General features: G+C 37.1%; 1 protein-coding gene across 1 annotated transcript; it reads left to right on the plus strand.

Moving 5' to 3' along the window:
• Positions 1-109: 109 nt before the first annotated feature.
• Positions 110-13,570, plus strand: LOC131775752 (uncharacterized). Its single transcript, XM_066170282.1, has 7 exons — positions 110-170; positions 1,946-2,635; positions 11,561-11,856; positions 12,016-12,130; positions 12,219-12,255; positions 12,481-12,607; positions 13,052-13,570. The coding sequence occupies exons 1-7, from the start codon at positions 110-112 to the stop codon at positions 13,568-13,570; spliced, it is 1,845 nt and encodes a 614-aa protein (XP_066026379.1).
• The last annotated feature ends 1,243 nt before the right edge of the window (positions 13,571-14,813 follow it).

A 14,813-nucleotide genomic window follows, 5' to 3' on the forward strand; every position in this document is an offset into this window, starting at 1 on the left:
CCCGTATGATACAAGCGCGTGTGATCACAGTCGTTTTAATGAACAATTTATTTTTAGATTAGCGAACCTGATCATCAACGAAAACTTAACTTCCTACCGTCGACGCATCATGTCTAGAGCTAACGAGAAACGTAGAGACAGCGAACTATTGAGCGCGTGGTCGATGGACGGTACAGTTTTCGTGAAGATTTCGCCAGACGGGAGACCCGTCAAAGTCATCAAATTGGAGGACCTCGAGAATCTGTAGCCTGCTAAGAAGTATTTTGGGAGAGGGGACGGACTTAGTCTGTCTGGATCTGTGACTTATCTCTTTATCCTACTTGCAAAAAGGTTTAGTTGTTCTATCTTGTGTTGTTGCATGTATTTGTTTGTGTGTGTTGTTTGGATTGTTTATACTTTAGTGAGTTTTTGTAACTTTTTTTTTTCGTAGTTTAATTCGCTTTTCTCTTTTCTATCGAGTAATATGTATACGGGTAGTTTGTCCAAATTTGACGTCTTAACGTTCGGGGAATCAGAGATCAAATCAAGAGAAGGTGTATCTTTCACACCTAAAAGATCAAAAAGCAAACATTTATTTTTTAAAGGAACATATTTAGAACGAGCTGATAAAAATATTTGGAGAAAGAATGGGATGGCGAGCTATTTTTCTCACATGGCACCACGCATAGTAAGGGTCTGTGTATTTTAATTAATCCCTTTGTACATCCAAAAGTTGATTATTCTTATGCAAATGACTCAGGCAGAATAGTGCTTATTACAATCACTCTTAATGGAAAGAAACTATCACTGTCCAATATCTACGCACCTAATAATCACGTCAATCAACTCCAATTCATGCAAGAGCTCAACAATTGCATAATCGATAAAAGAGAGCTCACCTCACTAATTGTCGGGGGAGACCGGAATTGTACTAGATCAAAAAAAGATAAGATCGGAGGTGCACCGTGGAAACCGTCTTGTTACCGTAATCTCCTTCTGACCACGATGGAAATGTTTGACTCAGTGGATATTCAAAGAATGCGCCATCCAAAGCTAGGCTAATTCACGTACGAATCAAAATCCCTCAAACTTAAATCTAGAATTGACTTTTTCTTAATCGCAAAAAATCTCTCTAGAGATGTAAAAAATTCGGAAATTTACCATGCGATAACGCCTGACCACGACGCAATTTATATTTCGCTTTCTTGGCCCAACAAACTTCCTCGGGGACCAGGACTCTGGAAATTAAACAACACCCTATTGAATCATATGCAGTATGTGAGTACGGTTCAGGATACATACGCTCGAGCGTGCAGTTACTAGAGCCATATGACGGATAAAAGGCTCCTTTGGGAGTTAATGAAAATGGAAATCAGATCAGTGACTACTTCCTTTTTCAAAAGTAAAATGTATCAGCAACCGAGCACAGGAATTAAGACGTAGAATAGACAAACTTGATGCTATTTTCTGCGATAATTTTTCTTCCCCTTGCATCACTGGAGTACTACGGGAGTATGACGGACTGAAAACGGAACTTAAATCAATTTACGAAGAAAAAGGAAAACAGACGATGTTTAGAGCAAAATGCCGCTGGATAGAAAATGGTGAGCGTCCAACAAAGTTTTTTTTCAATCTTGAAAAAGTAATTACAACAAAAAAACTATTAGCGAACGTTAATTTTACAAGATGATTTTATTACGTGCAACGAGACAGTGATTCCAGAGCAAAATTGAAAACTATTATAGAAACCTATATACCTCGGATTTAACCTTCTCTGAAACTGCTTATGACACATTTACTGACAGTGTTCAATCTCCTTAGCTTTCAGAGGACCTGCAAGAAACCTTTGAGGGTCCGCTTACGTACGAAGAAAGCAAAAAGATACTAGAAACCTTTAAGAATAATAAAGCACCAGGGGAGGACGAATTTACCGTTGAATTTTAAACCTATTTTTTTGAACTTTTAGGAAACGATTCATTAGTGAGTTTCAACGAAGCGCACGAGAGAGGTGAACTCTCCATTTCACAACGAAAGGGAATAATTACTTTGGTACCGAAAGAAGAAGGGTCACTCTTAGATCTCTCAAACTGGAGACCAATTACACTGCTTAATATTGATCTTAAAGTAGCATCAAAAGCAGTAGCCAAACGCATTGAACCGACCCTACCAAACCTGATCCACTCTGACCAAACTGGCTTTGTAAAAGGGAGACACATAAGGGAAAATATCCGACTTATAAGTGACGTTATGGAATATACGAGTATACAAAACTTGCCTGGCATTCTGACGTCACTAGACTTCCGAAAAGCTTTTGACTCGATTGAATGGCCCTTTATGATGAAGACGCTGAACTATTTTAATTTTGCTAATGACATAAAGCACTGGATTAAGATATTCTACACGAACACAGAAAATGCAGTACAAAACAATGGTTTTATGACCAGCTGGTTTCAACTATCAAAAGGAGTTCGACAAGGTTGCCCTCTCTCCCCTTATTTTTTGATTCTTTCTGCGGAGGTACTCTCAAAAAAGATACGTCAGGATTCCAACGTGAGAGGTATCAAAATCTTCGGTGAGGAAATCAAGCTGTCCCAATTCACTGATGATACTACTCTATTCAATGAGAAAATTGTTGGGGATTTCGGAAGAATTGCTGGTCTGTCCCTATATGTAAAGAAAACGAAGGCGCTTTGGTTGGGGAGATGGAAAAGTAATGGTTCCACAGCCCTGTTAAGATATTGGGGATATATTTTTCGTACAATATTAAGGAGAATAACGAGCTCAATTTAGACAGAAAGATCCAAAAGTTGCAAACTAAGCTGGATATGTGGAGTTCAGGGGTTTGACGATATTTGGAAGAGCCACGTTAATTAAAACCTTGGGTCTCTCGAAACTTATCTATTCGGCCTCTAATCTGGATGTTCCCAAGGGAATTGTGGAAATTTTAAGAACAAAATCTTTTAAATTCCTCTGGAAAAACGAAAAAGATCAAACAAAAAGATCAGGCTTTTACCAAGATTTAGACAACGGTGGCATACGCATGACCGATTTTGATATTATGTTAAAAGCCCTAAAACTCGCCCGGATCCCGAGACTGTTGCGGATTTCGGACAATAATAATTGGTGTATTATTCCAAAACATTATATCAGAAGTAAGGGAGGGTTAAACTTTCTACTAAGGTGCAACTACGACACGAGTTACTTTAATGATCTCGAGCTCTTCTATAAGAAGATACTAGAATTCTTCAACGAATTAAAAACTCTTTACGTGTACGATCAAAAGCAGGAGTTAATATTGTTTAATAACAAAGACATATTGGTGGACGGGAAACCCATCTTCCTTAATGAATGGTTTAAAAAAGATATTCTATCGATTAACGATCTATGGAATGAAAGTGGCAATGTTTTAACATTCCACGAGTTCCGTGATAAATATTCATGTAAATCTAATTTCTTACGGTATTATTAAGTAGTTCGCGCTATTCCTAAACGCTTATGGTCTATAGCCAAAGACTCCGACACCATCAACAAATCATTCTTTACCCGAAATGATATCTTTTCCCTCAACGACCCAAATTGATTTGTTCCAGGCTAAGTCAAAGGACTTCTAAAATCTGCTTAACGTCAAGATTTACATCGAGGATCAAACCCTGGAGCGAAAAACTCTCTTTAAAGAAAGAAGTATGGACCAAGATCTTTAAATCACTGAAAAGATTTATAGATAAACTAAATTAAAAGAATTTAAATTTAAATTAGTCGACAAAACGATAGTAACTGAGAAAGAACTATTCAAATTTGGTATTAGGGCGGACGATGAATATGTATATTGCGGAGATAGGGATTCAATTGAGCACTCTTTTATCGAATGTATGTTTACCAGATTGTCTACCCAAAAGGTCTTGAACTGGTTCGACCAAGTGAATGCATATCAAATCTCTCCTACCACAGAGGAGACCTTGTTCGGTATTACTGCAAGCTTCCACGACACAACAGTAATATGGAAATTCAACTACACTGCCTTATTTATGCGCCATTGTATTTATTCAGCCAAGTTAAATAGCCTGGCTATCTCCTTTCAGGATTTTGTCAGTAAGCTACTCATTAAATAAAATCTTAAAATCTGTCTTAATTATATGTTTTATTGAGAAGTACTCCTGCCGCCTCAAAGTCAATATACCGTTTAATGTATTGTAAGCAACTGTATGTTCAACAAGTAGTGTAAGTAGAGTATTGTATTATTAGTAGTGTACGTAGCCCGTATTGCAAGTAATTATATTTTTTGTAAGTAACCATATTCAGTATTGCTAGCATGAGTAACCTACATTGTAAGTATCATAAGTATTGTTCAGTAAGTAGAGTAGCGTAATGAGTCTTGCATTGTAAGTAATGTTTTGTAGAATTGTGTAATAAAAGCAAAGGTTTCAAAAAAAGGAAAAAAAATCATGAACATACGCATTAAACCTTGGAGCTGAACGATTTCTACGCTTAAGGCTAAAAGTTCTTTATTGAAAGAAGAATTTTATGAAATATACAAGCTTAGCTTTCAGCAAGGAGCAATTGCAAACAATTTTTCATATCCGGTAACCTTTTGATATCTTAATTTAAATCTTCCTTGAGTGGTTTTTTGTAACTGAAAGTGAAAAAGTGACAGTTTCCCTTGAGGTTGACGATGTGATTCATTTGTCTCAACTCTAAATGACACGGTGCAGCCAGTTTAAACGGTAACTGCCAGAGACATAAAACAAATTTTAAAAAGTTATCACAGTTTTCAATTCAGATATCAAATTCCTTCTATAAAAAAAAAGGCGGTTTCACCTTTCGACAAGAGAATACAATCAATTACTTTCTATTAGTCTATTAGGAACTCAACTCAAAGCGCTTTTTCTCAGCTCAGAATGAATCTTTCCATATTTCTGAACCTTAAGAGCCAAACAAATTTAATTGATATGAAGGAGAAAGACAAATTCTAATTTCTGGATCTTGCCGATAATTTTGATGTTAAAAATTCACGAAAAAAGACTTGAACGTACAGTCGGTTTGTTTTCTTAGCTCGGGATCACATTTTAGGACGGAAAGAAAGTTTTTGTTTTTTCAAATAAGTAGAATGACAAGTGCAAGAGCACTTCATTCACAAATTTAATTTAAACACGGCAAAAATTTAAATTTTGAGGCGTGATGCTGAGTATATTGGTTGAAAGGAATAGATCATAACTGCACATAAAGAACGCCTGGTAAATGGCAGTAATAAGCGTTTTCCTGTTGGGCAATAATAAGAACCGAACACCTCGCTTTCTGAAATTCCGAAAACGTTGATATTCTGCCGAGGTCCGCAGGAATAAAATGAGCATTTCAATCGATGTAAAAGATAAACAAGATCTCAATAAACTGCATTGATATCCAAAAAAGGGAGAGAAGAACAAAGCTTACCACAGTAGCACAGTTCTTCCACCCAGGCAAGTGACAGCTGAGTCAAACCACATCAGATCCGGAGAGCACCGTAATGTTTCATCGTTTCATATGCCGTTGTTTCGTCATGTTATTCAGAGTACCGTTGTCTCTTTTGGGATATAATGATGGGATGTCTTCTCCAAGAGGTAAGATTTCATTTGCCTATACGCAAATTAAACATTCGTTTAATTACAAGCTTTTAAATCGTCCGCAATTAAATTATGTCTTGGAGCTCAGAGAGCACTGATAGCAGCCATCGGTGTTGTAATGAAAATACACACAAGATATCATCTCCTGGACATAGCCAGTGGTATGGTTCAAAATGCTGTAGCGCAGAATTTGAAGAATCATACAGTGAATATGCAACACTGTTTTGATTGATATTTCCTGTTTCCTCGCAGGAACACTGGTTTTGAAGCAAAAGTTCACATTTTTTTTTCTGTTTTTTAATATTCTGCAATGCCATTTTATTTTAAGACAACAATCTAGACCTCGTTTAATTGTAGCAAAATCCATATTTAAGAACAAACGTGCAAAGTCCCCGCACGGCAGCAAGGTTCACCTACCCACTTTTGGGAAGTGATGATGGGAGCTTTTCTCCGAGTAAGAGTCAATTGGACTTTTCGAGAATCAAGCAATCTTCATAATACGCGCTTCCAAATCGTTCTTAATAGTCCATTTTACAGTTGTGTGCTTGGTTGCCAAGCCTTTGAACAGGAATAAGGCTAAGGGTGATCTTGCCATGATACAAACCTTGCTGTTTTTCGAATGCAAATTACTTTGTCATCATGCTAACTAGTAACTGGTCTCTATCACAACAAGGTCACCTTCAGCCTCACTCCAAATCAAAGGCTTGGCAACTAAGTACACAACTGTAAAATGGCCTATTGAAATATACATCTTCAAATTTGAAAAACACAGTTAGCATTTACCCATTCACTGGTGCTGTGATAGAGATACAAAACCAGACAAATTTTCCAGGATAAGGCCTTTTTTTCTGGTTCAAAGTTTTCCTTGAAAATGAAATTTTTCGAATATCCACTGTTTGTATTTTACAAAAATAAAAAAAATTGGATTTGAAAAAAACAAACAAACAAACAAATCGTTTTCTGTCTCTCAGGGTTGCTATGCAAAGGAGTTTTGACCCTGTCATTCTGTCCATGTCTCCGCCCTCAATGTGCCGTGAAACAGTTTTCTATAAGCCCATTCGTTTTCACTTTTCACTTTTTGAAGAACGAAAAGACGCTAACCGAAGTTCCAAATAATGGTATTGTGATGTTTTTAAAAACAGTCATAATTATTCATTGGCTGGCAAATGGAAACATATAAAAAGCAAGAGGCATCAACGCAACACTGGTGATTAAACACCTTTTTAATTTTGAATTGTCCACAAACTGATTATTTCAACTTATTTAAACGTACTAAACATTTGAAACATTTAAAGATCTATGTATAGGTATAGTATAATGAAAATGAATGAAAAACATTATAAGGCTGATCTCAAAAGCTCAGTAAATCAAAATTTATCAAACTGCTAAAACAGAGTGTAGAATCAACTCCCAAACCAAGTATTAAACAAATGGTGAGGGATAGTGACATAACCGCAGATGACAAACTATTCTCTACAACAAAAAGATCATTCCCGAAACCGCGAGGGAGTGTTAAACAAATGGTACAGGAGTATAAAGATAACATCATCTCTCCACCACTTGAGTTTAGAGATGGGTACAAACCAGTTCCAACACCAAAGAATAAGAGGGAGATTGTAGATAGACCAGTTCCAACACCAAGAACCAAAATAGAGCAAACAGAGACTGAAAGGACACACCAAATCATTTGAGATTGATTAAGATCCATTAAAGCAACGTGTGGACAAAAGAAAAGCTATTCAATTTAACCTCATGAAACAGTTGGATAAAATGAAAGATCTAAAATATGTTGAGACTTTGAGTGTCATATTTGAAAAGTATACTGGAGATAGTATAATTATCAAAACAGTATTCTTCAACAGCAAAACTAAAACAGTAATCAACACCAAAGATATTGATGAGGATTTGTTAATTTCAAGTCAAGAGATTCAAAATAAGATTGTTACTTGGATATCAGAAGGCTCTGGTTGGACTATAAAATCAACTGACAGTTATTATTCAAACATTTTTCAATACAACCCTCTGAAAGGATCATCGCCCAGCCAACTACCTTCTGAATTGAGGAATTCTGCTAAAGGATTGACAAACCTTTAAAATAATGACAATGAATATTTCAGATGGTGTCATTTCAGACATTTAAAGCCTCAAGAAAAACACCTCCAAAGAATAAAAAAAACCGATAATCAGTATCCTGACAAGTTGGATTACTCAGAAATTGAATTTCCAGCATCCGTAAAACAGTATAACAGAATCGGAAAACAGAACAACATTAATGTTAATGTATTTGGGTACGAAGAAAAACAACCATTCCCAATCTATTTATCAAAAGAATATTGCAAAGAGATTGGACAAGTCCGCTTTGCCAAATATTTCTCAAGTTTTTCTATAGATTTTCTAGATAATTTGAAGAAGATAATGGGACGCAACCACAAAAGCCACATGGGGAGTCCGTACCGGTCTGTCTTTACCTTTATTCTCATGCGACAGAAAAAGTTAGATAGGTTTATTAAACGAGCTAATTACTTGCGACCTACTATCAAATTAATGGCCGAAATATCAGAGAACTAAATCACTTTCCTCGATACTACAGCGTGTAAAGAGGAAAGGTTCCATTTGGAGATCAAAACTCATTATAAGCCCACCGAGACCTGCCAATTTGCGCATTTCGCCTCATCGTAAAATATGGTTTCATTAAAGGTGAAGCAATAAGATTGCCTAGAACTAACTCTTCGAAAGGAAAATTTGAAGAGGGCCTTTTGAAATTTAAACAAGGCCTCAAAGCAAGAGGGTACCCAGAAAACATTATAGAGAGGTCTCTGTCAGAGGTCAACTTCGCCTCTAGACAATCGGCTCTTTCACGTACACAAAAGCCAAAAGGTCACGAATGTTTGTTGCCTTTTGTCACAACGTATCACCCGGCAGTTAAAAATTTGAAACAAACATTGATGGAACATTGGACTCTAATACATAATCAGCCCTTACTGAAAACAATTTTTACAAAACCTCCGATCATCTGCTACAAAACGGGAAAATCCCTTAAAGACATGCTTGTGAGAGCAAAAATTTAATTTAAGGGCAATAGTGCAACGCGACCACAAAAGCCACATGGGGAGCCCGTGCCGGTCTGTCTACCTTTATTCACATTCAAAATTCCACAAAAACACGGAAGCCACAAAGATAATCATTTGACAACGATCTATCTTGCACAGAAATTCGAGCAATGATTTTTCTTTATCTTTTAACAGAGGGAGATCGGTTTGTGATTGACATGTGTCAATCAATAAAGTTTTGGTCAGAGAATACTAGTTTGATGCAACCGATGCCAAAAATTGGAAATTGCAAAATTTTAGCCAATTTTTGGCTAGCGAAAAATTAACAAATATTTGAATTCACTCTAATGCGACCCAACCCTAAGGGCGGATTTCATTACATTTGTGATCTCCCGGCCGGATCACATAAGCAAGTTGATGAAAAAAACCATCCTTCTCGAGTTTTTCAGTTCGGAGGTCGCACTTGTTTTACGCCACTTGCCGACAGAGTTTTAATTTAACAAACAAGAAAAGCTCGAAATTAGGACAGTGTCGTTCAATTAATGACATTTACCGAGTGTACCAAGCCATTGGATCAAGACACGAGCGGCCCAATATCATATAAATTACCTCACGAATGACAGGTGACATAAGGAAAATCCTATGTCACAAGCAGAACTAAAAACTCACTTCACTTTACAGAGTCAGACTCACTCCCAGCGGATGACCGCGGATTGTTCGCTCGCACGCAGTAGCCATTATGTCCACAATTTTCCACTTGCTCTTCCTTACATCTCTTGCAGCCAAATTTTTTTCAGGTTAGATTGTCTTTATTCCCTCTATGATATTCTAGTTTTTTTTAGCAATTTTCGCTAAACCTGTTGAGTTATCAGCTTCAGAATTTAGAAAAGCAGACACTATAAATCAAGGCACAAGTCCTGGAGGTAAACGTGTTTCTTAGGCAAAGAAGTTAATGAATCTTTTTATGATTATTATCTTCGTCTTGCCGAGACTGGCAGGAAGAAGAAAAGGAGCTGAAAGGATAAAGGAACGAAGAGATGGCCTAAAATATTTTAATAAGTGGATAAAGTATGAGATGGAGACAGCACAATTGTGTTGCTTTTAAAGTTCAAATGAGCCGAAGTGATCAGTGCTCATGACAAAACTTTAACTCAAACAGCTGACCAAAATAGATGCCATGAAAAAATGTGCGAAGCAAGAAAATGACCCGAAACAAACAAAAGAATGGTTGTCTGGCCCAAATGTTACCCCCGATTTTTCAAATCCTCGCCGATAATTCGAAACCATCGATATTTCAGAATAACCTTTCTCTTTTTCAGATAATTTACGATCGCTTTTTAAAACTTTGAATTTTTAGAAACCAAACAAAACCGGTTTTAGCCGCATGCACTCCTTGTAGCAATTATCAAGGTCCCGACTAAGTACTTTCAAGCCGTATTTTACAAGGGAACAAGTGACAAGTCTGCCATTAAGTCACAACAAACTTAAGGCCCGTTTTTACATAACTAAGTGTCTGAAATTGCTGTAAGCCAAAAAAGAAAGGTTCTATCGATTTGTTGTATTTGTCTGAGTTTTGTCGTAGCACATTGGTAAAACCTTTCAAAGTCTTCAAAGGGAGATGAGTTACCTGATTAAAACAAATAACGGTTTATTGGCCGTTATGTGGTTTGGCTGAATGAGCTATAAATGATAATTTGTCAACTCCAAGTTGTATCAGTTATTGGATTTAAGCTATTTTATTTTTTTGTTACCTTTTCTGCAAATATTTCATCATCGCCTATGAAGAGGAATTTTTCTCCAACGTTATTCAAACTCAGAGTTCCAATTTTCACAAAATTGTACCAACAAATATATATTGGGGCTGTGAAAATACATTTATCTAAGGGCGTAGGATGTTTCAGAAGAAATTTTGACCCAATTTCAAATCGAATTTTGAGAACTGACACAAATATATGAAGGACGTTATATTTTGAAAGGCGTCGAAGAAATGTTACTAAAAGCAGAATTGGTGAATGCGGAATGGAAAAATGAATGGGAAATTGAAATTGGGAATTATTTTTTCACATTTATGTTAATAAGGCGGAATAGATATTTTTTAGCGTTGATTATTGATATCCACGCTTTCTTTCCAAAACGTTCAGAGGTCAAATTAAAGAACAGAATGAATGATGATGATGGCAATTTCTTTCATCACAGCTCACCTTGGAGGATCACATATTCACTTTTATATCGTAAACTAGGTTTTGGTTAGTCATCGTGGTAAATAACACTTTTCAAAGAGAATTATAATTATTTGTCTCACGACATGGTCGATTCGGATGTGGATCTTCTTCTTTATTTTTGAGAATTTGATGACGATTGTATCAAAGATTAGGCTCAGACTCTCGGAGTCAGAAAAGGGCATAGCTTTATAATCGAATACATTTATCAAATGTCAAATGCGGCAAGAGGCCTTATTCCACCAGGGAGGAACAAGCGGAGAGCTTTGAGAATTCACACAATTATATAAATATGTCAACTTTTGAAAGGTGTCGAAACCCGGATTTTTCTCAGGCTCCTTTTTGGCAATTTCTTTCATCACATGCAACTCACCTGAGCGGATCATATCTTCACTTTTATATTATAACATGGGTTGTGGCTGTCATCGTCTTAAATAACAATTCAAAAGAGAATAGTAATCGTTTGCCTCGATTCGGATGTGGAGTTTTATTCATTTGAGAATCAAAAAACGATTGCACCGGAGATTGCTGCCTTTTCTGACTCCGTTCTCGGAGACAGAAAAGGGCATAGCGTTACAATTGAACACATTTATCAAATTTCAAATGCTGCAAGAAGCCTTACTCCACCAGGGAGAGATATGCAGAGAGTTCTTGTCTCAGTTTAAGTATTGTAATAGCAATCTTATTAACATCCATTTTATTCTCCTCAACCCAGGAACGAAAAGTGCTAAACAAGATTGGGGCCCTTCTCACCAAACAGCTGAACAAGGCTATTTTCTTAAAGAGGAGTTCCATTATCTGGACGTTACTCAGGTCGGAAAGTTGACGATATTCGACATGTTTCATTGCGCCCTGGCGTGCCTCAGAAATAATTTGTGCCTCTCTTTAAACATGGCCACCTCTCATGGAACAGACGGAAAACTTTGGTGCGAATTGTTGTCTTCTGATAAGAACAGAAATGCTGGGAACTACCACAAAAATACGAGTTCGCATCATTTTTCCATTCTGCGGGTAAGAACACTTTAATGATTGAGGTAAAATTCTAATGCAAGGCATTTACCAGGGAAAGCATGTAAACGTACTCGCTCTCGACGAGGTTTGCCTATTCACAGCTATCGCAAGTACTGTTCAAGTGTTCACTAGTCTAAACAGTCATTTCCTCTCTTTTAGTCTCCCTGTTCTTCATCGCCGTGTCAAAACGGAGGAACCTGCATCCCGAATTTCAGCTCCAACACTTTTGATTGTCTTTGTAAAGAACGTTTCGTCGGAGAATTCTGCGAAAAAGGTAACTCGTGAATACGTTTGATATATCCTCTCCGTACTTTTTTAACAATAGAAAACATCCGGCTCTAACATCAGGCTCTATATTTCAGCTGTACAATCATGCAAGGAAGTGTATGAAGCAAACAAGTAAGAGGCTTTCACTACTTTGCTCATTTGAACAGATCTTTTCTAAAATCCTATCTTCTGTGACACTGGAGACGCAGAGGTGGCCAGCTGGTTAAAACCACGTTGGATCTTAAGAACGAAGTTCGGCGACGTATCAGTCAGGAAGTTTAATAAGTACAAATGATAAAGATTGGCATCATAAGAGAGTCAATTACTTATGTATCTACTCCTCTTGTATATTAACAGATCAAACGTGAGTAAACTGGTTACTCTTCATCTGGGCTCACAGCCAACGACAGTTCTTTGCCACATGGGAGATTTTGGATGCGGAGATGGAGGATGGACGCCAGTTATGAAGATTAACGGCAACAAGGTACCATGTGGAATCGATCTTCTATCGATTAAATAACATGATCTTTCACTAGGAGGTATTCATCGACGACGTGAACGATTGGGTCGTATGATTTTTGGGGGATGAGTTGTCACTAACGGAGTATAAAGGGGAGAACCATATAAATTTGACTGCCAATGAAAGAGGATTATTATAGCACAAAAGAGCCCAAGAGATAAATAATGACCGTTACCTAAATTGGCTCCAATTGACTCTGCATGAATATTGATGACGAAATAATGCCACACGTCATTTCACCAAGTCATACATATTTCATGACCATTAGCTTCCCCTCATTGCCAAGTAAATCCTAGCGAAGACAAACAGCTAAATTTATGATCGTCACAATCTGTCTTAAGGATAATACGAGGAAAAAAATAAAAAACCAGTAATAACTTTTTATCATATTATAAACTATTCTCCCAGAGTACCTTTCACTACGATTCTGGTTACTGGAGTAATAAAATTGAATACAACATTGCTGGAGGGAAGACTGGATTCGACTCACAAGAGACCAAGTTGCCTACTTACTGGGACACATCCTTCTCAAAGATCTGTCTCAGCATGAAGATCGGCGGACAGATCAGGTTCATTGTAATCAACATGACAGCTAACTCTCTTTACTCACTGATCGCTGACGGGAAAAACCGAAGCACCTCATTGGGTCGCGACACGTGGAAGAAGCTTATTGGCTCAGAGGCCTCGTTGCAGGTTTACTGTAACACGGAAGGGTTCAATATGATCTGTAGTGGGTCTTATAACTCCAAAGCAAGAATCGGCATCGCTTCTAACAACCAGGATGACTGCCTCTCTTGCGACTCCAGGATTGGATTTGGTACAGGAGGACTATATGATCGCTATAACACCTGTGGAAACGAGGCTACTCGTGAACCGGATAATGGAGATAAACACATTAAAGCCATGGGTTACATTTTGGTTTACTGAAACCAAAGGAAAAGCACGGAAAGTTCATTAAATTGTTAAGATTACAATCAGAACGATTCAGTAATAAATAAAAAGGCTTATTCAAAAATCTTAAAAGATGAGTTTTTTTTGTTCTACACATCAGTGACTCTTCAATTTACTCGAGCCTTTTTTCGGTTGTCTCGTAAGGCTGGAACGTCTTTCGCACATTTCTTGAAGGAAGAGCACTTGTCAGCAAAGATTCAAATCGTTCGCCGATACATTTGAAAATAGAACTTGACAACGGCACCGATTTCGAGGAAAAATTCGATAATGTAGATGTCTATCATGAATCTTCACCATTTGTATGTCTTGTAAAGATATCTGCATGACACGACTTCCGTCCCTTAATAAAATTACGGGTTAGTTGTCAGCAGAAAGGAAGCAATTACACACCATTTTTCATCTCCGGTTATCTCTTGATATCCTCATTAAAACTTCCTTGAATGGCCTTTTGCAACTGACATCATGAAATAAAAAAGTGACAAATTTCCTAAAAGTTTCAAACGAGAGAAAAGTGTCGCGGTTCTAAATTATCTTAAATGGCCAGTTTAAACGATAATTACCCGAGACATAAATCAAAGTTTAAGAAGCCTTAAGAGTTGCCAATATTGAGATCACTATACCTTTATGTTGTTTTGAAGCCGACGTCGAAAGACAGGTGACCCTGAAAATTTGGACAACACTAAAAAAAATGTTTGTCTAATTTCTTTTAATATAACGCATATTTGCTTCTTTGCAGAAGCGCCTGATTTGGAAAACAAGTTCACCTTTTCATCCTAGACTTTTAAACAAAGTATTTTAGTAATAGATGAATATTAATATCTCGCTGCGTCTAAAAGTGGAACGTTCGTGGTTTTCGACGACTAAGAATGCGTATATTCATGCTTGAAAGACACTTTCTGATGGTCTGTAAACTGGGAAGTGTGTGTGAGTAACTGTCTTCCCATAAATATAGATTTCCTGAGGAATTTCAAGAAATAAGAGCTCGCAGTACGTTTCTATTCAGGTGGGGCTTGTTAGGTTAGTGACACTGACTTGACTTTTTACAACACGCACTGTAATTATGCCATTTCTAGTATACATGAGATAATTACGCGGTTCTAGTTGGCTAAAAACTAATACATTTTTCATGTAATACGAATGCAAACTTGTAACACGAGTGCAAATTATTAATAGAGCGCACTGTCAAAATTCCATCTGTTTTGACCTTCTGTGATGCTTT

The sequence above is a fragment of the Pocillopora verrucosa genome, chromosome 7 (assembly GCF_036669915.1).
Source record: "Pocillopora verrucosa isolate sample1 chromosome 7, ASM3666991v2, whole genome shotgun sequence".
Taxonomy (NCBI): Eukaryota; Metazoa; Cnidaria; class Anthozoa; order Scleractinia; family Pocilloporidae; genus Pocillopora; species Pocillopora verrucosa.